Source organism: Lucilia sericata, unplaced genomic scaffold (genome assembly GCF_015586225.1).
Source record: "Lucilia sericata isolate MDLA Ls3-8-SP2 unplaced genomic scaffold, ASM1558622v1 Contig001409F_arrow, whole genome shotgun sequence".
Taxonomy (NCBI): Eukaryota; Metazoa; Arthropoda; class Insecta; order Diptera; family Calliphoridae; genus Lucilia; species Lucilia sericata.
Window position 1 is genome coordinate 47,234 of NW_023995343.1, and position 27,264 is coordinate 74,497.

The window sequence follows — 27,264 nt, forward strand, 5'->3', positions numbered from 1 at the left end:
TATAAAAAAACGTCTTTTATTCATGTACCCGCTAACCATAAGCAAAATTATAACGATCTGGCAACTCTGCAATAAGGTTCTGACAGCGCCATCTATTGTTTCGACTAGCGACGATTTGTTTTTCAAAAAATTGAGTTTTTCAGTCTGGCAACATTTTAGCAAAATTCGCGTGCCACTAATGAAAACAATATGGCAGCACTATATTTTTAGGGTTGCCATATCGATTCTCATAGTGGCATGCAAAATTTAATCAAATGTTGCCAGACTGAGAAACTCGATTTTTTGAAAAACAAAACGAAGCTAATCAAAACAATAGATGGCGCTATTTTCATGAAATTACCAGTGTTGCCAGATTTGAAAAATTTATCCACAAAAATAAAATGCATTTAACATTTCCTTCCTTTCATTAGTTCTTTATTTAGACAAATATATATTAATCATAAAATAAAACACAAATCATAAATAGGTATAAAATATTGAAAAGAGGCACTATAATTAAACACCAACTGTAGAGTTCTGTAGCTCATGTTTCCAGTCAAAAGCATCCAATTTTCTACAAGAAAATGAAAAAAATAATGTATTATTTCATTTAAAGAACTAATTTTGATGGAAAATAAGTGATCACTTAAGGATCTACAGCCGAAAAGTACTTTTGATAAAAAAAACTTTATATTTAACCCCATTTTTTCAATGTCTTATTTCTTATCGAAACCATAATATAACTATAACATGGTTGAATCATTATCGAATATCTACCGGTTAAACGATAACCGGAGAATGAGATTGTGGCTCTTAGATACTTATTGCCGATTTTAGGACATCTTTTTATAACAAATTCGACTTTGATGGAAAAATTAATTGATTTCAGATTAGATCTTACTGTTTAAGACTTTTTTTAATCAAAAAAATTATCGATTTTTTTAATGGAAAAATTAAAATAGTTACAGATTTGCGCTTAATTGGACTTATGTTAGAACATGTACCTAGATTTTACGTTTTTAAAGTGATCACAAATTTTCACTGATGTTAAGTATAGTTATTCTCTTAATTCTCAAAGATTTTCACTATTTTCTTAGATAAACTTATATTTTAAGGATATACAGTCAGGTTTTTTGTAAACAAGAGATTTTTTTGTTCCTAACTGAACACGTCCTCTAGTATCTAAAGAGATCGCTATTTTTGTTCTCTCGATTGGACCCATATTTAAGGATTAGCCGATTTTAGGGTTTTCATGGAAAATTTAATTAAATTAAATTTAATTAGGTATTAGTCAATTGGAAGCATTGTTAAGGATTTAAAGTCGGGAACACAACACTATAATAATCTTAGATTTTATTTGAAACTTAATTTTATTTTCTAAGATTAAATGATTGCAGATTCTTCTTGTTTTCTCTGCATCTAATTTAATTTTTTATATAAAAACCCGAGTTACAGAAATTTGATTCATCAAAAGTTTTTGTACAGACTTATGAGAAACTTTAATGATCCTGTAGCCACTTATAAATTGTTATTGTTCTTATTTATAAATATATTATTGTCCGTGAATGTTTCGTTTTCATGATTTTTCTTTTTAAGAAATTAAATTCCACACAAACTTTTCGATAATTTACACAATGTGTTATTTTATAACTGTAAATAATGCTTCCTCTTCTTCAAAGTCAATCAAAGTGAATGATAAACAGATAATATGTTTGCAGAGTTGTATTATATGTATGAAGTAGCCAGATCGTTAAAAATAAATGCAATAGTTCGTTACCTTGTCCAACAAAATTCGAGTTTGTTTGTATATATCCTTGAACTTCTAATAATAAAAATTTTTCCAAAATTTGAATTCAAAATTAAAAAAAATTCTTCGCAATTGTTATTCAGTTCCCTTAAAATATCTAGACACTATATTCAAAAAGTGCTAACTCAGCTTATTTAGTGTCTCGATATAAAGGTTGAAGAGAAGAAAAAAAGTTAATTCCTAATTAACAGATAGACTTCATTTGTTTTTTAAACATTTACAGCAAATAAATTGAAATCTTCTGTTTTATATTTGTATATACAATATTTCTTTTATTATATTTCATTATTCATTTCGATTTGTTTAATTCAACTTAAAACTTAAATCACATATTTTCACGTATAATAATAAATAAACACCAAAATATATGTAAAATTATATAAAGTTAAACTCTAAGCTTAAAGGACATTTGAGAAATGTAATTCTACAAGAAAATATATAGAAATAATAAACACAACTAATAAACAATACAAAAAGAATTTAATAATACATAATAATAATAATAATTAAAATGTTACAATTAACCTGTAGTTAGTGCGTTAAAACTACTACAAATTTATAAAAAACATAATAATGAGCCATTTTTTAGCATAAAAAAAATAAAGGTACTAAAATAAATATTGACTTAGATGAGATAATTTTAAAAAATTATTACTGGTTTAGTTTTAAATTAGCCAAGAGTTTTTTTTAATGATTTTCTTAAAAATTCTAACAATAACTATTACTACTAATAATAATAATAAATATTTGGTAATGTTTGTTGTAACAATACGCATATGTTTCCTATATGCATATTTATTTCTAAATATAAATAAATTATTTAATTACTTATTTATCATGATTCTCGAATATACTAGAAAAAAAAATTATTATGAAATTAACATTATTATGTTGTTGGTTTTAAAGCTAATTTGTTTTTGATTTTCCGATCAATTTGTTTTGTAGTTTCCTTAATTATAATTAATTTAATTTATTTTTTCAATTTTATATCAAAAAAGTTGATATTTAACAGTGTTTTTGGTTTCATTAAGTTTTAATATGAAATGAATATACTACAAGCCTATAATTAATGTTACTTTAAAACTATTTTATGTTATAAGTTACTTTTGTTTTACATTTTTTAATTAAAAAAATTGTTTACACTTTTATTTTAGTTTGTAGTAGCATTTTAGTTGAATACTTTTGTTTATATGTAAGTATTGTTTTTTGTTTAGAGATTTATCGTATCTAAATCTTGGCAAGGAGCACGCGGACTTAGTCCCTCAATATTTGTTTCAGTATTATTAGTTAAGGCATCATTATTTAAAGAATTATCATCCATTGAGGAGTTTTTATTATTATCACGCGTGCTATTGTTGTTATTGGTCTTGGCATCTTGTGTAGCGCCGGAACTTTGTACCTTTTTACTACCCAAACCCAGAGGAAAAGCAAATTCTTGCGGCAATTTACGCATAATTTTACCAGAAGTAATAAGACGACCAAAGCCTTCCTAAAAAGTGGGAATTAAAGGTTTAAAACTTATTAAAAATATATTATTATAATAAAACTTACTTGATGGGCAAACGCATAACCAGATCTTAAAGATCTTCTTGATCTTCTAGAGGATGGTGCCCTCATAACACTGCTAGTCTGTCTTAGTTTCAAACTTGCTTGACGTCTCTTCATACGTATCTGTTCAAATAACAAAATGTAATCATTAATTATTCTGTCATATAAAGATTCCTAAATCTCTTACCTTATCTGCCAGACTTGGTTGACAATCTATTAAATAGAATTTATAAGCTAATACTGGTATCATAATTAGCACCACAGTTATGAACATGGTAGTCCAAAATGTGAGATCTTTCATGGCCATTGTTAAGGAGCCCACATAGGGTCCGCCAATAACGTAATTATAAAAGTAGTCTAAAACAAAATACCATATCAGACTACCCCAAATTGTTATGTGATTAAAAATTGTCCAATATGATGTATATAAGGCAATCTGTTAACGAAAAAGTATTAAATATTAAAAATCCCCAAATGACATGTTTATTTAAACATTTCATACCTGTGCAGTATTATCAATAATTAAAATAGTTGCAACAACCGCTCCCAGAGTCATGTGATCACTTAAAATTAAACCATTTGGCGAGACGCCTTTGTGATAAGTACCTGTAAACAAATAAACTTTTATTTTACAGAAGAAAAAACTTTAAATTTCAGTAAATCTACTCTCACCATAAGGAATTAAAAATAATATTAACGAACTAAAGGCACCATGTAATACACTATACACAAATTCTTTGGTATTAAACAATTGACTTTTTAAGCCTGGCGTATATAGTTTGGGAAAATCCACACTATGTCTATCTGAAACATCTTGTTCGAATACGCCCAGCGCTAAGACAGGCAATGATGTGTAGAAAAGATTATAAACCGATATAAACATGGGATCAAAAACAGTCTGTAAAATGGAAGTTTATGTTATTTTTTATACAAAATTGTAGTCTTTAAATTTAATTAGAGTGAAACTACTAACCTGTGCGCTAAAACCACAAAAAAATGAATACCAACAATGACACAAGGTAAATGCAAAATTTTTATAGAAAAAATAACGCAGGAATTTGCACATGCGATAGTAGGACCAACGCCCGTGCACCAATAAAAGTCTTTCTAAATAGCGAAATTGTGCAATCGAATAATCGCTTGCCAATACAGCTTGTAAACCCTCTTGACCAGATATACCAACACCAATATGGGCGGCTGTAATGAAGAGAAAATAAATAAAAATTATTCGCTTTTATAGAAAACTGCACCTTTTTATAGAATAGATAGAATAAGCAAAGGATTGTTATATATAAAGTTTATTGAAGACGTTGTGTCTTTAATAGAGAAAATTTCATTAAAAATGGTGTTTCTATGGAAGAGAAAATTTCTATAGAAATTGTGTCTCTTTTGAAGACCAAACATGTTTAGAAATTGCATTCTTTTTAGAGAAAATATTTCTATAGAAATTGTGTCTTTTTTGAAGAAAAAATTCTATAGAAATTGTGTGTCTTTTGAAGATTAAATTTCTAAAGCAATTGTGTGTCTTTTAAGGAGAAAATTTCTATAGAAATTGTGACTCTTTAAAAGAGAAAACTTCTTCTTTAGGAAAGAAACAATTCCTTTAGAAATTGTATGAATTGTATTTATGTTTTTAAAGAGAAAATTTATATAGTAATGGTTTCTCTTTAAAAGAGAAAACTTCTATAGAAATTGTGTCTCTATTGAAGAGAAACTTTCTATAGAAGTTGCGTCTCTCTTGAAGGGAAAATAACTATAGAAATTGTGTCTCTTTTGAAGATAAATTTGTCCAATTTGAAGGAGAGAAATTGCGATTTTTTATACATATTTCCACTTTACCTTTGATCATAGAGACATCGTTGGCACCATCACCTATTGCTAAAGTAACTGCATTCTTGGCACGTTTGATTAATTCCACAACTAAGGCCTTTTGTAAAGGTGTAACACGACAGCATATAACAGCCTTACATTGTGAAGCAATATCCAGGAATCTATAATTTAACAAAATTAAAAACAATTCGCCTAAATTAATGAAAATAAAACTTACTTTGTTTCCAGTTCGGGTGATAAACAATGGACCAATGAATGGCCATTAATAACTATAGCAAAACCTGTATTTTCTTCAACAATTTCGTCATCACGCAAAACATTACGAGCCGCACTGCCGCCCTTCTCTAATGAATCATACAGTTCATTAGTTTCAGCACTTTAACAATGAAATAAAATTTAAAATTAAATAAATATTTAAAAGTATTTTTTTTTTCTAACTAATAACAAAAACACACAAACACAATAACAAAATTTTAAGTGAAAGCCATTGAAATTGCACAAAGTAAGAAAAAGATTAGTAAAAATGTATTACAAAAGCTGGGCAATTGGTTTTTTGGAAAAAAGTGTTAAATTAGTTTAATTTAATTAATTATTAAATAAATATTATTTACTATTTTATAATTAATAATACGTATTGTTTTTATATTTAAATTATAACAAGCGCTCACAATGATTTTATGTTGGTTTTAGTTAATGAATTGAAAGTAATTATTTACATGTTTATTTTTTTTTTAAACAATGACAAACAATAAACACGAACTTATATTTAATTTATTTATAAATTTACATTACGGGCGAAACAAGGTACCAATAGAGGGGGAAAATCATCCATTTGTATCAACTGAATAGAAATTATAGCTAAAAAAATGTTTGGAGAGTTTTTCTTTGGTAAAATGTTTTGGTGTTTCGTTTTCTTTTTTTTTTTTTTCTTAAAATAAAGTTTAACAAAATATTTAAAATAAACTAAACAATTATGGAAAAAAGATAAAATAACAAACAGAAAAGTAAAATGTAACAAAAAAGTAGATTTCAAAGCCTAGCTGTAAAATAATGATTAATAATCGTAATCATTATTAATTAGATTATTTTTATTAAATAGGTAAAATTAATGATTAATTAACGATTGTTTTCAATTTTTTTAATTAATTATTGAGTACGATTAAAAATAATCTAAAAAAAATCTGGGATTAATTGGAATTAATGAAAATAATCAAAAAAAATCAAAATTAATCAAAAAATTAGTTGATTATTTTCAAGGATTAATTTTGATTATTTTTCATATATTTAGTATAATTTCCTCCCAAAAAAAACTCTAAGAAAAATTTAATTATTTTTCCGGCAATCCGCTACGGATTTTTTAAGACCCATTTCGAAAAGATTGCAGTATTTTTTTTCTAATATCTTGTACTGAGATCAAGATTTTCAATCGAAATAAACTTGATAAATATATTGTTTTCAATAAAACAGTCATATAATCGAATAGTGTGTAACTTGAAAAACAGTTTTCCATTACACGTAATGTAAAAAGATAGAGAACTGTACCAAATATATAGAAATTAATCAAAAATAATCAAAATTAATCCTTGAAAGTAATCAAATTAATTATTTGATTAATTCTGATTATTTTTGATTATTTTCATTAATTTTAATTAATCCTGATTATTTTTAGATTAATTTTAATCGTAATCAATTAATAATCAGAAATTTTATACCAGAGAATTAAATAATCATTACGATTATTTTTGAAAAATATTTTAATTGATTTAATTGATCGCCAATAGAAGTGAAATTTTTGTTCCCTTGAAGGGAAAATTGCTATCGTAAACTTGTTGTGAACAATTTATTCACAATAGTTGATTTTGCATGCAACAGCTGTTTAATGTTTACAAAATTTCATCAATAAATTTCACAACAGGGGAATTTTTTCATGACAAAAAAGTTGGTGAACGAAAAAAGTGAAAAGGGAACATATTTCACATGAAATGTTGATTGGCGATAGAGGGATAGAGAAAGTTTCTATAGAAACGTCTCTTTGTAAGAGACTGCCTCTTTGTAAGAGAAACCTTCTATAGAAATTGATCTCTTTGTAAGGGAAAGTTTGCCTTCTTGTAAGAGAACGTTTCTGCAGAAATTTTGTCTCTTTGCAAGAGAGTTTTTATAGATTTTTGTCTCTATGTATAGGAAAACTTCTATAGAAATTTTCTATAGCAATTTTGTCTTTTTGAAAGAGAAAGTTTCTATAGAAATTTTGTCTCTTAGTAATATAAAGTTTTTATATAAATTTAGTCTCTTTGTTAGAGAAATGTTCTCTCTGGAAGACAATATTACTATAGAATTTTGTCTCTATGTTAGTTTATTTGAGAAAAATCTCCTGATGGGCAGGACACATTAGAAATGTCTCAAATAATTTATTAAGGTACGTGTTTTATATGTATAAACGTTTTGAATTAAAATGGACTAAAGCAATAATATTTGTTCTTTAATATATCGAAAAGCCATTGAATCTTTTCATAAACTTTTACTAAAAAGCCTGAATAACTGAATTCTAACTAATGTTTCTAGCGCTTTTCTTATATAAAAACTACAAAACCAATCAAATTTAAAGCTTCCAAAGTACAAATAATTATAAGAATTATTAATTACTTAAAATTTAGTTAACAAATATTAAAAAAATAATAATTTCCCATTTGTGTAAATTACAAAATATAATCCAACATAAAATTTTTCTTGGTTAGATACCGAAAAACATAAAACTTGTAGAAAAAAACGAAATACTAGCTAGTAAAGTGAGAAACTATGTAAACCAACTATAACTGTGTATTTCTGTATTAATAACCCTTAACTACATCAAAAAATATGAATACCAAAAAAAAGAACAAATAAAATTTGAAATTATAAAAAATTAAAACTTAACAGAAAACAAAATAAATTAAAAACGAGAGAGCAGAAAAAAATCTTTCGTAAAAAAGAAAGATTTTTCTAAAAAAAAGTAAAACGGTGTAAAAACGTTTTGTATAACTTTTGTTTTGAAAGGGTAAGAAGAGATAAAGTAGATGATGATATGATATTCCCTCTACCTGTCCGGTTCGCCCTTTTTACGCATATTATTGACATCATCATCCCACCTAAAGGTAACAACTGATATAGCAGGCGGTGGTGGTGGTGACACTTGAGTAATTTTCAATGATGAGGGGCTACGATCATTCAAATGGGAGCCATTCAAATTCACAGCAGGTTCAAGAGCTGTAAAAAGAAATAAATATATAAGAATATATTGTATTTTGTTTGCAAGTTTATAAACTTACGTGTTGGCCTAAATCTATTAACTATTCTAATTGATTCTTTAAATTGTCTCAGTTGTTTATCAACCTCTTCGATTGTACTACCATCCACTATGAAAACATCGGCCAGGTCATCGGTTAATAATTGACATGAGTATCCTATATTTATAGCAGTTTCTGTAAAATATAAATTCCATTTTAAAGAAATACATTTCTTTGATATTGCTAGATTATTACCTTGCTTATCTCCTGTTAAGACCCATACTTTAATACCAGCCATTTGTAAATTTGCTATAGTTTGCGGTACACCATCTTGTAATTTATCTTCTATGGCTGTTACTCCAACTAGCACCAACTCACTTTCAACTTCTTCCATTATTGCATTTAGTTTTTCCTCTCGATGATCTAGTGATACTGAGGCTTCCCAATGACGTTTACTCCAATCTTCATAGAATTCTGGGCTTAAATGTCGTTCAGCTAAGACAAGCGTACGTAGACCTTCGCCAGCGAATTTCTGTAATAATTAGAGAAGTATTTGTTTTATAGACATTTTGTCTCTTTGTAGCAGAAATTTTTTATAGAAACTTTGTCTCTTTGTGAAAGACAATTTATATAGGAGTCGTCTCTCTTTGTCAAGGTTTTAATTTTTTGTTTATAGAAATTTTGTAAATTTCTGTAGAACTTTTGTCTCTTTTAAAGAGTAAATTTCTAAAGATTTTTTTTTTCTATCTTAAAGAGAAAAATTCTAGAAATTGTGTATCTTTTAAGGAAAAATTGTGTCTCTTTTGAAGAGAACATTCCTATAAAAGTATTGTCTCTTTAAAAGAGAAAATTTGTAAATAACTTTTGTCTTTTTTAAAGAGCCTGTTTCTCTAGAAATGTTGTCTCTTTTAAGGAAAGAAATTCTTTAGAAATTCTATCTCTTTTAGAAACCAGAAAGTTTCTATAGAATTTTTGTTTCTTAAAAATATAATATTTTTATAGAAACTTCGTCTCTTTAAAAGAGAATATTTCTATAAACATTTTATATATTTTAAAGAGAAACTTTCATATAAAAGGGACACAATTTCTGTAAAAAATATGAATCTTTTAAAGAGAACATTCTACAGAAATTTTGTCTCCTTTAAGAGGGAAGTTTCTATAGAGATTTTGTTTCTTTTAAAGATAAAGTTTCTATAGAAATGTTGTCTCTTTTGAAGAGAAAGATTCTACAAAAATTTTGTTTCTTTTAAAGAGAAAATATCTACAGAAATTTTGAGTTTTTTTTGAGAGAAATCTAATTTTTATAATCTAAATTATATACTTACATTCAAATGATCTTGTGTACGCGCTTTAATATCATGTTGACTAGAACTTAACCTATCATAAATAACACTATCAGCTCCCTTACAATATAGGAATATTTTATCACCGCGTCTTAATATAACCGACATACGTTTGCGTACATTATTAAAATCCAAAATATGTAACAGCTCATATTCCTTAAAAACGTTCAAAAATCATCTTATTAACACTTTCAAAACTACTTTATAAAATTTCTTCACATACCTCCTTTCGACCCATAACCTCTATTGTAATACTGTTTGGTGTTCTAGAACGAAATACAAAACCAAAATTTCTAGCTGCCGACACTAATGCCGATTCATCGGGACTCTGAGCCTGATACTCTAAACGATCTTCCACATATTCAGGCATAACGGTATGACACAGGGCTAACAAACGAAAGAAGTTATGGGCATGTTCTTCATCGGAACGCACAGCATCCAACAGTGTTCTATCGTACCAACGAAATTCCGGTTCATATTCAGGATTTGCCGAAAAATCAACTGGCTCTACAGTCTTTAGAGAAAAAATTGAAGGGGAAAAAATTGAAAAATATTTATAATTATTACAATAAAAGTAATTTAGTCTAGAAGTAAATATTGATATGATATGTAGTATTTAGCGGTAATGTTTTATAGTTATGTATATAAGTATTTCTAAGAGATATGAGTTAAAGGCGGCATATATAGCTGGTACTTTACGAGTATAAAATGGTTGGTTATTTTGTTGTAGACTTTAATTTTTTAATAAAATTTACATGCATTTAATGTTAAATTTAAAATACATATATTTTATTTAAATTAAATAAATATATATTAATAATTAGCGAAAATGTTAAAGCAGCACTTGTTACATTTAATTAATTTAATTTTACAGTTTATTATTTTAATTTTTAATAAAATAGTTATAAAAAGCAAAAATCAGTTATTTCCACTTTTTTCATAAATATATTAAATAAGTTGATAAGATACTATTTAAGACATCGGCTTATATTTAATAAAAGCTGTCTGTGTAATTTGAGCTTTTTACTTTTTTTGCTGTCCAGTTTTTGGGAGTATTGAAAGTTATCTAGAAAACTATGCCAAAAACTTTTTTTAACATTATGCACAGAAACATTTGGGGTGAAAATGGCAGTAATAACAAAAGTGGGCGTGGCAAGTTTTGTAATTGTCAAATCACATATGTATAATAACGTGTAAGAGCCATTTTCTCACATGATTATGAGATTATTAATATTAACTATGTATACTCCGTTTTTTTCTAATAAGTCTTTGTGTCCTTTTAAAAGGACTTGAAAGTCTAAAGAACAAACAATTTTAAAAGAAACAAGTAAGTTTAAGTTGTTATTGCGTTAATTCCGAAATATTTTAACAATTTGTTGACAAAAAAGTGAATTTCTGAAAGAGGGGTTATACGGGGACAAGGGCAAATATGGGCCTATCCTTATAAATTTTGGTAGAGGGATTTTCTGAAGAATTTCATAGTAATATAGTAGTTATTAATAAGCGCTCTTCGCTATGCTAAACTGGCTACCTGTAGATCTTCTTGCTAGACAACTGTCAATGAACACTGCAGTCAGATTGAGTACTTCAAACAGATGGAACTTTGGTTCCAGAAGAAAGATTGTAGATCACCTCCCAGACCTACACTTTTGCACTGACTATTGTAATACGGAACCGTTCATTACGAGAGATTTGTGGTATAGTATAATCACTGATTAATCTGAAACCCCACCTTTATATGTTTTTGGTCTTCATGTTTTAACTGATAGATCAAAAACAAGTAAAAGTGTTGGCGGAGGCATCTTCATTGAGGAATTTGGAACCAAAATCTCCTTTAGGCTCAATTTTACAAGCTGAAATTTTGGCGATAAAAAGGGCATCAAGTTTGCTTAGGTACTATCAGATATCTAACAGAGATATCAGAATCTATACTGATAGTTAAGCCGCCATTAAATCCTTTTTCGGTGTATATTCTACATCAATACTTGTCCAAGAATGCCGAGCGTCTTTTAATGGCGAGACATTAAACAATTACCCTTGTTTGGGTCAAAGGACATGGAGACACAAACGACAACAACATTGCTGACATACCCATAGATATAGATCAATTCGGTGGGGTCCCACTCTCGGCCATTAAGAGACACATATCTGTTACATGTTATAGTTTAGCTCAAGACCGCTGCCATATAACGACTTCTGTAGAAGCTGTCAGAACGAGAAGGAGAAGGAAACTTCTCAGGTGGAAAAACTCAACTTCTGTGTAACTGCCCGGTCCTAGAAACGATCCAAACGTTGGGGTCGTCACATTTTTCTGATCTATCGTATCTGTCAGACGTTCAACTAGAACGTATGCTAGCATTCCTAAATTTGTCGAATTGGAATCGAATAGTTCACATGACTCTTAGCATTCTAACAATGAGAATGTTCATTTCATCTTTGTTTAATTTTGCCTTCTTTATTACCTTCGTATATACTATATCCTCCAGCTTTCTCTCTCTTACTATCATTCTTTACATACAATACAAAGCGAACCATAGGACCCAAAAAAAGCTTACTCTTGGCAGTGAGCATTCTGTGAAACCTATTATCTTGCCGTAGAGAAGAACATTTAATAAATTTACGAGCTCAAAAGCCTTATTCGGGGGATTTAAACCACTTTTAATAGGTTTTGCAATGGGTCATAAGAAGAGATGTGCCAAATTATCTTGAAAATTGCGACCTTTAGCGTGCTCACAAGGTTTACTGAATGTGATTCTGAGCCGATTGGTATACTTTAAGGTGGCTATATCACCAATATTTTTGGCATTTACAAACATCAGCACAAATGCATAATATATAGTGGTGAAGGGTAAAAAAACAAATTTTTAAAGAAATTATCTGTGGTCAATTGTAGAATCAATTGAAAGCTGAGAAAAAAATGTTTTTTTTTTTTTTTTTCGAGGTATGTTAGTAACGGAATCAATAACTCGAAAATGTACAACGAGAAGTGTCTTGAATAATACTGTAGATCTTTGTTGTTTTGGTCAAATTCAGTTGTCAGCACAAAAGGCACTATTAAGTGGTATGACACAAACATAATCATTATTGTCTCCTATAATTTTGCAAGGAGACAAAGCTACCAAATTTCAAATATATTCGCATCGGAGCTGATGATCAAAATTTTCGAAATTAGTCGCGAGGAGCATACTCTGCGGTTGAAAATAGCACTATACAAAATTCTTTCTGTAAATACACTGTTTTTAAATATACTTAATTAGCTAAAAGTCACGATAATCGATTGCACTAATGATTTACTAGTTATATTAACATTAAGAAGGACTAAGTTTTTTCGTGGCCTTATTTACAATGAAAAGTTCAAGGATAACAAAAATTAAATTTTAAATAATTTTAACTAAATTTAATTTAATAAATTAAACAAATTTTAAATGTTCTTAATTACAACATAATTAAACTTATTAAATCTTTGAAAAATAATTACATTTATACTCAAATCAATAGTTTGTAAAAATAAAGGAAATTACATATTTAAAATGAGTTTTTTAGCAAAGGTTTCATAAGCAATTTTTTTTTACTAAATTATTTATAAAAAAATCATCCTCAAAATTAATTGATTTTCAGTTAAATATAAACTAAAACATAATGAAAAAAGCTAAAGTTAATAGATCTCTTTTTAAAGTCAGTAAAATTTTGATGCCAACCGAAGATAATGATAATGACGATAATGATGTTTTAAAATTTCATCACGTTCTTCGTTTGGCAAGAGATTCAATGCAACCACAAAAACTACTTATGAAATGCATATAAAGTTTAAAAATTAAAAAAAAAATCACAATGCAAAATAGAAAACAAACAAATAAAAATATCATTTAAAATTTAAAAAAAAATATAGCACAATCACGCACAGACACATAGAGAGAAAGAGAGTTTTAATAGAATTTGAAAATAAAATATAGTTTAAGAACAAAATCACATGCATACGTGCACTTGTTGCTTATGATGAACATTGTTCCAAATGTGAGCTGTGGTGCTGTTTCTTGCAGTTGCAGTTTCAAAATTGTATTGATCGTGATTGAAAAGGTGTAAATCAGGTGGTGGTGGCTTTAAGAAATTATTATCTCTAGTGTTGTTGTGTTTTATATTATTAGTACATTTTGTGTTGGTGCAAGGAGTAATAACTGTTGTTGTTGTTGTTGTAGTGTAAGTGCTCTTTTTATTATATAAATAATGTGCAGAAGATTCTGTACAATCATCATACATGGTTACAAAATCTTGTCTATTTAGTTGATCTTCATTGCGCAATGAAGAGGAAGAACAACTACAAAAAGGTGTACAAAATTGTGGACGACAACGATGTGGTGGCTTGGGTGATGGTGCTGATGAAGATGGTGAAGACGTTGTCATTGTTACGGTTTCAATTAAAGGCGGTGTATGTGTTTTCTTGCTAAATGGTGAAAAACGAAATTTTTTATTTTGATTTTTCTTATTTGGTTTCGGATTTTGCAAATGAGTGACAACTGTGCTAGAATTGGTGGGTGAAAGCGTGGTTATGGCTATGGCCGTATTGGGTGTTGAGCCATTCATTTTTCTTTTAAGTGAAACTGAGGCTAAATCACTGTTGTTTTGATTTAGATTTTGGATTTTGTAATTGTTACTGTGCGGTGGTTTGTTGTTATTTGAATGGTAGGTGGTGGTGGTGGTGGTGGTGGCGGTGTTGGTAGTATTATTGGTGGTTGTGGCTATAATCTTTGGTTCTTTTATGGCTACATCACCCAGTATTATTACTTTGTCACTGCATGTCGATAAAGTGGAAGCTTGCCTTCGAACTCTCGCCTTTTCCGACGATGGCTCTAGTTTAGCAGCTCGCCCATGAGTTTTAGGCTCTTTGGCATACTTGACACGTTTACCTTGGGGACTAGGTGTACTACACGGACTAGACGGTGGGCTATTTACATTAGCATCATCATTATAGTGAAATATGGGATTTTCTATTTCTACTTTAGCGGTTGTGATTAGTGTATGAGGCGTGTTTGTTACACCACCTCCACCTGCTACCCCTGCAACTGTGTCCGGAGGTTTTAGATAAAAATTATCCCATGATGGTGGTGAATTTATGGGTGTAGTTGTAGTGCTTCCACTATTCAGTTGTTTACTGGTGGTGGTGTTGTTGGTTGTAGTAGTGGGTTGTTGTTGTAGTTGGTGTAGTTGTTTGATTTTGGAAGACACATTATTTGTGGGCGTTGTTGGGGTCTTACCACCACTTCTATGTACATCGACTTTGTGTAGTCGCAACGTGGCTGTAGTTCCAATATCTAATTTATTTTTCATTATTGTGCTGTTGCTATTTTGAGTTTGAAATTCATTCTACAATGATTATAAACGAGTATTTTTTGTTTTTGAAATTGTAAAATCAAAAAAATAAACTTAAATTAAAAACAAGAGTTTGTGGTTTTCTTTTGAAACAATAAAATAAAAGTCAATAGTTAGATTCAATCAAATTCTAAGAAAATAATTAAAATTTTGTTTTTAAATTAAAGTTCTTAAAGAATAAATCAATTACTCTCTTTCTCTCTGAACTTTAAACTGTTAAAGTTCAACACTATAAAAAAAAATAATTTTTTACTAAAATTAATTTTTAATATTATATATAAAATCATGGCAAAAATTAATTGCTTCTACTTAAAGTAAGAAATGATATATGAGAGAAATTATAGAAAGTACAATTCTCATTATTTTTTACAAAAAAATTAATATTTTCTAATTTGCTTTTGAGATTTCAAATTTTTATAAAATTAAAGAAATATAAAGAAAACAATAATATTTTAACTTTTTGTAATTTTGTAAGCTGAAATTGTTTTAATTTTTGGCAAATTAAAACAAGTTTTGAAAATTTATATTTTAATGAATTTCCATTTATTTCATTAAAATTTAAAGAAACTAACTTTTGACTTTACTTTTTATAAAATAAATTTAAAGACATAATTGAAATTAAAACATGTATTGGGATATACATACATATGTATGTGAGTCAATGTTTTTAAAAAAGTGCAACTATTTTGTGTTATACTTGTTTATTATTTATCAACATGATGCTAAATACAAAAATTTTGATTTTTTAACAAAATAAATTTTTAGACAAAAAAAAAAATAATTTTGAAAATTAAATATTGAAAACGTTACAATTTGAAAAAAAGTATAGACCAAAGAAAATAAAAATTTTAACTTTTTTAGATGTATGCAATAACAAAATTTTTGATATTGAAATCAAAATGAATAATCCAGTGACCATTGGAATACTTTCAAAAATTCAAACTTAAAATCTTATCACGATATTTCCCAATTTCTATTTTTTTAATTAATAGAAATTTTTTTTAATTTAAAATAGAAATATTTCTTAAATTAAAAATTTTCATATAATTTTCAATTATTCTTAATGTATTTGGAGAATTTAAGAAAATCCGAACTTTTTTTACTTAAATACGAAATTATTAAGGCCAAACTATGTTCGAAAAAATTTTTAGATTTTTTATTCTTGCATTCTCAAATTTCGAAGTTAAAAGTTTTGAAAAAATGCAGTTTTACCCCTTTATTCACAAACAACATTTTTATTTTATAAAAGTTTTACAAAACAAAATTTCCATACAAAATCTAATTTATAAACTGTTTATAAAATAAACATTTTGTTTGTGAATAAGGGGGTTAGAATAAAGGCAATTTAAAATATACTCGAAAATTCTAAATTAATTTCGAAAACGTTTGAAAATTTAAACTACAGCGTAAAATTCATAAATGTACAATTATAGTTTGATTGGAAATCAATTTCATACATTTTTCTATTTCGAACTTAGAAATTTTGAAAATAGTTTTTAAATTTTCATGAATTTTAAGTTATGTTCGGAAATTCGAACATAAGTTCGACAATTTAAAAAATTTGCAATAATTCGAACAGTGTTACTTCAGTTCTAGTTCAGTTCTAGTTCTAGTTCTGTTCTAGTTCAGTTCTAGTTCTGTTCTAGTTCAGTTCTAGTTCAGTTCTAGTTCAGTTCTAGTTCAGTTCTAGTTCAGTTCTAGTTCAGTTCTAGTTCAATTCTAGTTCAGTTCTAGTTCAGTTCTAGTTCAGTTCTAGTTCAGTTCTAGTTCAGTTCTAGTTCAGTTCTAGTTCAGTTCTAGTTCAGTTCTAGTTCAGTTCTAGTTCAGTTCTAGTTCAGTTCTAGTTCAGTTCTAGTTCAGTTCTAGTTCAGTTCTAGTTCAGTTCTAGTTCAGTTCTAGTTCAGTTCTAGTTCAGTTCTAGTTCAGTTCTAGTTCAGTTCTAGTTCAGTTCTAGTTCAGTTCTAGTTCAGTTCTAGTTCAGTTCTAGTTCAGTTCTAGTTCAGTTCTAGTTCAGTTCTAGTTCAGTTCTAGTTCAGTTCTAGTTCAGTTCTAGTTCAGTTCTAGTTCAGTTCTAGTTCAGTTCTAGTTCAGTTCTAGTTCAGTTCTAGTTCAGTTCTAGTTCAGTTCTAGTTCAGTTCTAGTTCAGTTCTAGTTCAGTTCTAGTTCAGTTCTAGTTCAGTTCTAGGTCAGTTCTAGTTCAGTTCTAGTTCAGTTCTAGTTGAGTGGATCAAAAACTCAAATGTGAGTTCTTTTGGGCTTAGGGAGAGTTTCTCTTAGGTTTAGTGTTTTTCCCATTGAACCAATTTTTTACGACAATAAAATGACAATCTTCGGATCATAACAATTTCAAACAGACTAAATATTTTTGAGTCTGTTTCTGTAAGTGGGAAAAAGGACGTAAAGTTGTAAAGGAAGTTTATGAATGGTATTTATAAAATAATATGTATATAATTAAATTGAAACCCAATTTCCATAAATTACAAACGAATTTCTTAACTTAAAAGTAACCCGAAAAGAATAAATAAAATATTTACATTATATTAAAGGTAAGAGCAAAATGCTTTAAACATTGTATTATTATGTATTATTATTATTATTATTAACTTTATATTATTGGTATTTAATTAATAAATTAATTATTAATAAGTGTTTAGTTTATGTTTTTGATTATATTTAGTGCAATGCTCATTCATGGGCTTGGTTAAAATGTAATTTTAAAAAAGAGAAAAAAGAGGAAATTGTGTTGTTCTTTTTTGTTGTGGTAAATAATAAAAATGTTAAAACTATTTAAAAAACATATGTAAGTTATTTTGAACATTATTATTAAAAAGTTAACTATTTGTTTATTTTGGTTTGGCAATGGTCATTCTTTTAAACTAAAACTAACAACTTACATCGGTTATTTCCACAACTTCGCCGGTACGCAAATCGAAAACATCACCATACGTACGGCCATTAATACTGCATTTATTAAAGGTCATAATATTTTGTGTCAGAGTTCCGGTTTTATCCGAAAATATATATTGTATTTGACCAAGTTCTTCATTGAGGGTGGTGGTACGGGCTTTGGCATGTGTTTTAGTTGGTTCATAATACATTTCTTCATCCCAATTTATTAAAAATGATTGAACAAAACGTATAACCTAAAGGTCAGCGAGAAAATGATTAATTATATATTAAATTAAATAATCGGATATTTGATAGAAAATTATTTACCTCTACTGAAACGTAGAGTGATATTGGCACTACGGTATTTAATACAATGGCATAAGAGAAGAATACTAATAATCCTATAACAGTTGATCCTTGTAGTACATTTTTGGGTATTATATTTTCCCAGGGCAAATATGACTGAAAATAAAACGAAATATATATTAAAAGAGATTATATTATAAGATTATACAAAAAACTGTACTAGAACTGAACTAGAACTGTACTAGAACTGAACTAGAACTGAACTAGAACTGAACTAGAACTGAACTAGAACTGAACTAGAACTGAACTAGAACTGAACTAGAACTGAACTAGAACTGAACTAGAACTGAACTAGAACTGAACTAAAACTGAACTAAAACAGAACTAGAACTGAACTTGAACTGAACTAGAACTGAACTAGAACTGAACTAGAACTGAACTAGAACTGAACTAGAACTGAACTAGAACTGAACTAGAACTGAACTAGAACTGAACTAGAACTGAACTAGAACTGAACTAGAACTGAACTAGAACTGAACTAGAACTGAACTAGAACTGAACTAGAACTGAACTAGAACTGAACTAGAACTGAACTAGAACTGAACTAGAACTGAACTAGAACTGAACTAGAACTGAACTAGAACTGAACTAAACTAGAACTGACCTAGAACTGAACTAGAACTGAACTAGAACTGAACTAGAACTGAACTAGAACTGAACTAGAACTGAACTAGAACTGAACTAGAACTGAACTAGAACTGAACTAGAACTGAACTAGAACTGAACTAGAACTGAACTAGAACTGAACTAGAACTGAACTAGAACTGAACTAGAACTGAACTAGAACTGAACTAGAACTGAACTAGAACTGAACTAGAACTGAACTAGAACTGAACTAGAACTGAACTAGAACTGAACTAGAGCTGAACTAGAGCTGAACTAGAGCTTAACTAGAACTGAACTAGAACTGAACTAGAACTGAACTAGAACTGAACTAGAACTGAACTAGAACTGAACTAGAACTGAACTAGAACTGAACTAGAACTGAACTAGAACTGAACTAGAACTGAACTAGAACTGAACTAGAACTGAACTAGAACTGAACTAGAACTGAACTAGAACTGAACTAGAACTGAACTAGAACTGAACTAGAACTACTGAACTAGAACTGAACTAGAACTGAACTAGAACTGAACTAGAACTGAACTAGAACTGAACTAGAACTGAACTAGAACTGAACTAGAACTGAACTAGAACTGAACTAGAAAAACTATAAATTATAAAATACCTGAAAATGTTGACCAATAAATCCCTCCCATAAAGCACAAGCCACTGTAAAGAATGCACAAATGGATAACAGAAAAAGAACAATCTAAAATGATCAAAAACAAATTATTCATTAGAAATAATAAATTTTCAAATACAAAATTAGCAAAGTTTTCCACTCACCCCAATTATTATAAAATTCAATAAACGATCAACACCCGTACTCTTAAATTGTGTCTTGCCAGAATTTTGCATTAGCTTTGTATCTTTGCCGGCAAAGATAACAACCCCATAACACCATTGTGTATTACGCAGGACACAACCTCTCAAGAGAATCTTTTCATTGTCCAATGCAAAACGTTGATTACGCCATATTAGTGTTCCCTCAAATTTATTTAATAAATTATTGGGTTTCTCACATATGATTTCCCCGTTAAAATTCCACAGTAAATCGTCTTGTTGTCCCAACTCTATCGTTTCTGTTAGACATTGTTTACATTTGAGATTCGTTTCACCATCCAGTTCGGCCGTTTCAATGAAACACAAACCATTTGGCTCTGAAGTACTTAACAATAGAATATCGGCAGCAACAAATTGATTATTTTCCATTCGTATCACATCGCCCACCTTGAAAGTAAACAATTTGGAAATTAGACAGAGATCAACAAATGAGAAATAACTAAGAAAAAATACTTGTTTTAATAAGATGTTTATTTGTGTAAAGAAATATTTTTGAAGATGTACGAAATTTTATTTATTTTTTTTATAGTTTTTATCGTTTTTTATATGTATATATAGAACTGACAGACTAGAACACTACTAACTAAGCTACCGGCTGCACTCTATTCTGTATTTACACCTTTTAGTTCGATGTAGAAAAAATGTTTTTATTCCTTCCAATAAGACAGTTCTGGAACTGTCTTTGTTCGAAATTTTCACTTTCCGAACCGATTCTAAAGAAGATTTATAGAGTCCATATGCATTGCATAGAGCAGTTCTGGAACCAGTTCTATTATTGATGAATTTTGTTTTAAAGTGTCATTCTCAAAGGTAGTTTGATATAACGAAGGGAATATTCAAATATTCCCTTGAAGAACAAGGTCAAAGTTTGGATCCAAAAAAATAGAACTTTAGAAATACAATAATGTTAAAGAAACCAATTACTAGAAGTAATGGCAACATCAGTTTCGATATTAATGTAATGCGAAGTGGTTCTATTAGCACTCGTTCTAGAAGTAGTGAAACCGATTACTAGAAGAAATGATGTTATTTTCAATATTAATAAAATCTGAAGTGGAAGTTCTAGTGAACAATTTCTTGAGTACCAAAGAACTGCTTTCCAAAAACACCTTAAAAGTACTTTAGAAATACAATAATGTTTCAGAGAATTAGTTTTAGAAGTAATGACGATGTCAGTTTGGATTTTAATACAAATTGTAGAATTCTCGTTCTAGAATTAGTAATTTTAAAGCAGATTCTAAAAAAATATTAAATTTAAAGTTCTGAATAATAAAAATACTTAAATGTAAATTTTATTTACACGTTTTCGATTACTCACCTGTACGCCGGACCACCTTTCATCAACCAATTTACCATTTCTTAAAGTTTTTGATTTACGATTATTCACCTGAGAATCGGACAAATGTCGTTGCTATAAAAAAGAAATGTAAAATAAATTATTAACTAATAAAATACAAAATTTAACGACTTTGAACTTTAAAATTAAGTTTAAATACTTTGTTTATTTTGAGAACAGACATTTACACTTAAAGAAATAAAATAGTAAAAATATTATCTAATAAAATATTACTCAAAAAAAACGAGCAAGAGAAAAGTAATACATATTAAAGAAATGCTAAATTTTTTGAAAATTTCGATTATTGGGGAATTTTTTTTAAAAGATATTTTCTTATTTTCATTTGCTCTGCTTTTTGCGAGTGTAAAAATGCTCACACATCATAAAAATGACAGCCAGTAGTCATTGGTTAAGTGGCATAAAATTTACCACAAATGTCAATGTCAACAACCCATGAAAGTAAAATAATAAAACAAAATAAAAAAATTTTTGTTTTCAATGATCTACCCCACCATCAACTACTACACAGACCACAAATATTTTCTTCTTGTGTAAAAAAATTTAAAAAAAAAATTCATGAAAAATTACATATGGTTGTAAAATAAAACAATTACATATACTATACTAGCCACATGTATACTACATGCAGGTGTTATAAAATAGAAATACATATATAATTATATTAGATCGGTCTCTAAAATAAAGAAAATACTCAGAGGCAATTCAAGGAAATCTTTTTCCTTGAAACCGTCTTTATTCTTATGGAACTAGTCACTAAATTAGTTCTGCTTCTAGGGATTAAAATTGGGAGTTTTACGTTGAGTTTATGAATTCTTTTTAAAATTTGTTTTTCTATATAGTCAGTCACTTTACTGACGATTTTTAATTGTAATTGTGGAAGGGTCAACTGACTTCAGACAGAATCTAAGACAAACCAAAATCTTATTTTTGGAGCATGGCATTTTATGGGGACTCGGTTTAATTATGGACCGAAGTACGATCACCGAACCTTATAGAATTCAAAGGGGTAATTAATTTCTAAAAACGTATCGAATTTCTCTTAACATAATTTGATAGAAAGTAGAGAGAAAGCTTGGGTCAAATGAACACCAATTTTGTCGATTCTCAACATCAAGCTAACTGCATAAATGGATAATATTTTTGTTAAATTTCAGCCCTATAGATCTTGATGACTGACGAACGGATACGGCCAAAATTTCGATGCCAATGTACCCTCCTTTTTGATGGCGAATATAATGATGATTCGGAACAGTTACATCGTACTATTAACGAAGAAAATCTTATATGAAACTAGTCATACTTCCACAAATGAGTCTTTGCTAATGAAGCCTGTAGTAGTTCTAACTCTTTTCGCGAAGCAGTACTTATAATTAAACATAATCATGTCCTAGACGAGTCAAATAAATAAATTTGCTCAGATTTTGGGACATTAAACAACTTTCATATTAATTAATAACAAAATTTTAAAAAAGTCAAACCCAGAGACCATTTCATCGCAAAATCCAAATCTGGCCTCAGAATTTCTTTCAAGCTTTAAGTTAAAACGACTTGAAGAAGCATGGAGGTTAAAGCTTTACTTTTAAGACAAAAGATTCGATTTTCAGACGACATAACGGATTTTATGAGTTAAGATGTCTTACCTCTTTTATAAGGTCTCAAATATGCCCAAAAAAACTGTTTTTTCAGCTTTAAGGACACGATAACTCAAAAACCTGATGTGATGGATAAATTCTGAAAACTATACCTTGGTCTCTGGTTTAAAAATTCGTTAGCCTGTGTAATTTTTGTTTATGTTAACCCATAGGACCAATAAATTTTTAAGGGCAGGTCTAATGCCGATGTAAAAAGTACTTGTTTTATTTTTATTTCTTTTCGCTTTTTATTCTACCATTTTCATTCATATGATTGTTTATTTTTGTTTTGTTGTCAAGTATTTAATATATGGCTCATTTACAGCAAAAGTAAGGTAACTCAAAATACGAGATTTTCCAAACACGTAGAAAATTATATTCTTTAATAGATTCTATTGTCAATGCGAAAACATTTTTAGTTTTGCGTTTTAAAATTGCGTTTTTTAATTATACTTTCTAGATACAACACTTTTAAAATAAATACTATACGCTACTTACAATATCATCGTAGGCATCTTTAACTGCGGTTAATGTCAGTACACCGATTAATGGAATGGCTGTGGTAACTGGTGTAAGTGATGATATGGCCGGTATAAGTTGTAACACCAACAAACAAAGGAAATAAAAGTTGGCAAGACGTTGAAATTGTTCTAGAAGATTAAATGGCAAAAATGTCATCAACGAATATTTGGACGTTTTAATATAGTTATCCTGCAATAAGAACAAAAAAAAAAACATATAATAAATTAAATATAAATTAAAGTAGTAAAATATTTAAAATGTATTAAAGTTTAAATATATTCCCCATAAAAAAACCCCACAAATTTGTTCTACTTTTCCTTAATACTGGATTTCATCAAAATCATGATAAGAAAATGTAATTCATAAAAAAAAACTAAACAGCTTTTTACTTAAGTTATATTTAATAGCTCCTTCTCTCTCTCTCTCTCTTTCTTTATTGAAATCTCATTTTATTTTATTATTATTACCGGTTAGAAACTCTATATATAGGATTTAATTTGTTAGGTTCGCCCCGTTTTTTATGCATGTTCCTAAAAGTTCTACTCACAGCCAGACAAACCTGGCTGCCTGCCTGGCCCTCTTTTTCTTAGCTTGCTTCCTTTATTTTTGAAAACTTAATGTAACCTATTGACCTAATTATATATTGTTGTTATAGTGCAGGCACTGCTTACAAATATATGTTTTATATAAACGCACATAAAGCATTCGCTCAGAGGCACACCACACCATCCATCCTACATCCACTTACTCACTCTTTTAGTCAATCGTTTCAATTGTGAAAATTTCGTGTAGGGAATTTTGGGCGAATACACACAATTTAATGATGTAATATTGTAATGTTAAAAAAATTCATTGCAAATGATATTTATGTATATTAGGGTGTCCTTTTTTATTTTTTTTACAATAAGAAGAGTGCAATGAAAATTCATGTGATTTCAATTTTCATAAAAATTCGACTTTACACATCAAAAAATATGGGTCTATAAATCAACTTTTCGAACGTTAGACCTTCCAAAATGATGTTTGGCATTTCGTTTGTATATTTTGGATCCTTATATATAGCGGGGTCGATTAAGGTATCTATCTATCTATCTATCTATCTATCTATCTATCTATCTATCTATCTATCTATCTATCTATCTATCTATCTATCTATCTATCTATCTATCTATCTATCTATCTATCTATCTATCTATCTATCTATCTATCTATCTATCTATCTATCTATCTATCTATCTATCTATCTATCTATCTATCTATCTATCTATCTATCTATCTATCTATCTATCTATCTATTTTCGAAATTTAAAAAAAAATTAAAACCTCCCTAATACATAAATGTGTGTTTTTATACAAATAAGCCGATGAAGGAGGAAAAAAGTGTAATAAAGTAGCTAAAAGTGATATCAAGCATTTTTATTAAGGATAAAACGCAAAATTCAGTGTGTGTGTTGATGTAATAACCTTTAAGCATTTCTATAAATATACTTTTAGTACTTACTTAGTACTTTTTGAAATATTTATAGAAATACTTTCCTACTTTTTTTGTTATAATAATTTTATGTCCTCCAGCATAACAATAGATATAGAATAAATATAAAAATTGACAAATGCAGAAATGTTAACAAAGAGTAAACACATGTATATGATGACATACATATTTATTGTATTGTAAAAGTTTAAAATATTTTTTTTTTTTTTATTTGAATATCCTTTTTTGGAAAATAGGTTAAACAGCCAGTTAAAAAATCTACTTAATTTATCAAATTAAACTGTTAAATTTGAACATAAACACTAAAAGACAGCTAATAATGAGTCTATCGATTTTAATAATTAATTATAGAATTTTTTGAAAAAATTTCCTTGTAATAAGTATTTGTATGTAAAGTATGTAAAATTATCAATATTTTCCTGCTAACTTTCGTTTATATTTTTGATATTTTTTCTTTTGATATACTTACAGCGTATTTGAACTGGGCGTTGAACTCTCTATCATTAGCACGTATTCTGCGTTCATTTTCTGGAAAAAAGAAGACAAAAATAAATATGAACTTTAAAATGTATAAAAATAAATATGTTTTTAGTGTATAATAAACTAAATAAGTAGTTTTACGTAGATATATAATAATTTCATACATTTTGACATGAGTGAGCACTTTAATAGTTAGAAAAGACAAATTTAGAATTTATCAAAAAAAGAAACATAATAATATTATATAAACTTAACCCGGTGTTGGCTGAAGATTTAAAAGTGTGCTTTCTAAGAGGATAAATGACAGAAAAAAACTGGCCAAATACAATTGGTTATTTTATAAAGTTATTAATAACCCTTAAAAAGACTAAAAGTGTCACCTGTGATTCCTTTTAAGAAAAAAACAATAAAGGATAAAACTAAAGAAAGAAGTAAAGAGATGATTTCTCCTATATTCGAGCTTGGCTGTACGAACAATATTTTAGGGCGTTACAAATATCACCACAAACACATAATATCGTCCCCATTATGGCGATGTAGAGTATAGTTACGTTTTAGCCTCTTAAAGTAGCTGAAATAATTTCTAAATGTTCAAAAATTTCGAAGTTAAAAACATTTTAAAATGTCTTCAAATTCGAACATAAATTTAAAAATTTTGAAATTTTCGAAAATTCAAACTTATATTCGAAATAGTTCAAAAACTTCAAGAAAAAGACATGCATTAACACAAATTATACCTGAAAAATAATAGGAACTTCTGCGCCGTCGTATTTGTGACAAACGTCGTATGCCCATTTCTTTGGCATTGACAAAACGATCACCCAGTTTTTCGTCGGTGTTATCAGCGGCAGGAAATTGTTCAAAGTCGGTACTTATATTAACGGATTTGCGTGGACCCAAACTACTGCTGGGACCAGTGTTATAAACACCACCACTAGATTTTGGAAAGTGTTTGGAACGTGACGATCTCTTACTCTGACCTCTACAGTTACTATTCTTCCATACGGTAAATTTACTTAAATACGACATAAGACTGGCGCGTAAACCAGATTTCGAAGAGTTATTCAGACCCTCGGCTGTTACTTCCTCTGATTCAATTTGGGTTTGAGCTGATTCATCCGCAGCCATAGATGTCAGCAGTATTTTATCTTTAGAATCTATTTTTCTTTTCAATAATGACGAGCCTAAAGCTTCAGCTTCCGGATCTTTTTCATTACGTGAATGTAGTTGTATTTCGCCCGTTTGGGCTAGTGTAGCTAGACTATATAGACTACCGGATTGTGAGCGATTACGTGAACGTCTTTTGGAATTTTTACGTGGTAATACAGCAGCCACATCGGGCAAATTTTCCTGATCATTGTTCTGGGGTGATAAAGTAAGTATGGTTGTTGTTGAATTATCTATGGTCGAGGGTTCGGGTCGGGCTAAAGTAGCCGTCGTACCCACATCGGCAGTGCTAGTAGCAAATGTAGTTGTTGTTGTAGTTGTATTACCATCTCTAGACCTTCTGGCGAATAGGCTGCTAAAATGAAACCAACGTTCTCGTGGTGTTGTTAGACGCCGTTCACTTCGTAAAGATCTCTCGTTTTGAGAGTGGATTTGCAAAGGTGTTAGGGAGGTTTCAGGACATGTGTTACGTAAACGTTCACTATCAGTGGTTTCATAACGTTGTTCTGCATTTGCAGGTGTTGCTGCTCGAAGTACTTCTAATTCCAAAGTATCCGGTCGCCTTTTATTTCCGTTGGGCATTTCATCAACACTTCCATGTAATTTATAAATATTTCATCACACCATTTAAATAAATATTTGTTTCTTTTCTTTTATTGCTTTTTTTGTTGTGGTTTTAGTTTAATTTTTTTTTTTCAAATATTTTCTTAGCAAATTGTTGTAATATAAAAAAACGTTCTATTTTATAAAATTTATTGATTGCATTTTTTTTTTTGT

The 27,264-nt window shown here is 28.8% G+C and overlaps 1 protein-coding gene across 6 annotated transcripts in view; it reads right to left on the reverse strand.

The window, feature by feature from the left end:
• Positions 1–2,405: 2,405 nt before the first annotated feature.
• The window catches only part of LOC119611280 (probable phospholipid-transporting ATPase IM), a 70,747-nt gene continuing 45,888 nt past the window's right edge, over positions 2,406–27,264 (reverse strand). For 2 of the 6 annotated variants that reach the window (XM_037966813.1, XM_037966812.1), the window contains exons 3-23: positions 25,310–25,368; positions 23,325–23,537; positions 21,157–21,249; positions 19,782–20,225; positions 19,621–19,704; positions 18,354–18,488; positions 18,032–18,280; positions 14,553–15,131; positions 9,994–10,284; positions 9,753–9,926; positions 8,683–8,959; positions 8,470–8,622; positions 8,242–8,407; positions 5,382–5,540; positions 5,174–5,325; positions 4,308–4,531; positions 4,007–4,232; positions 3,837–3,940; positions 3,522–3,770; positions 3,338–3,457; positions 2,413–3,275 (exon numbers count right to left, since the gene is read on the reverse strand). In XM_037966813.1, coding sequence (XP_037822741.1) covers positions 2,997–3,275; positions 3,338–3,457; positions 3,522–3,770; positions 3,837–3,940; positions 4,007–4,232; positions 4,308–4,531; positions 5,174–5,325; positions 5,382–5,540; positions 8,242–8,407; positions 8,470–8,622; positions 8,683–8,959; positions 9,753–9,926; positions 9,994–10,284; positions 14,553–15,131; positions 18,032–18,280; positions 18,354–18,488; positions 19,621–19,704; positions 19,782–20,225; positions 21,157–21,249; positions 23,325–23,537; positions 25,310–25,368 — 4,430 coding nt within the window. In that variant the 3' untranslated portion in view covers positions 2,413–2,996. Of the gene's footprint in view, positions 3,276–3,337; positions 3,458–3,521; positions 3,771–3,836; positions 3,941–4,006; positions 4,233–4,307; positions 4,532–5,173; positions 5,326–5,381; positions 5,541–5,602; positions 6,023–8,241; positions 8,408–8,469; positions 8,623–8,682; positions 8,960–9,752; positions 9,927–9,993; positions 10,285–14,552; positions 15,132–18,031; positions 18,281–18,353; positions 18,489–19,620; positions 19,705–19,781; positions 20,226–21,156; positions 21,250–23,324; positions 23,538–25,309; positions 25,369–26,057; positions 27,211–27,264 lie in introns of those variants that run through there. The other 4 variants (XM_037966809.1, XM_037966810.1, XM_037966811.1 and 1 more) reach the window with 4 other exon arrangements.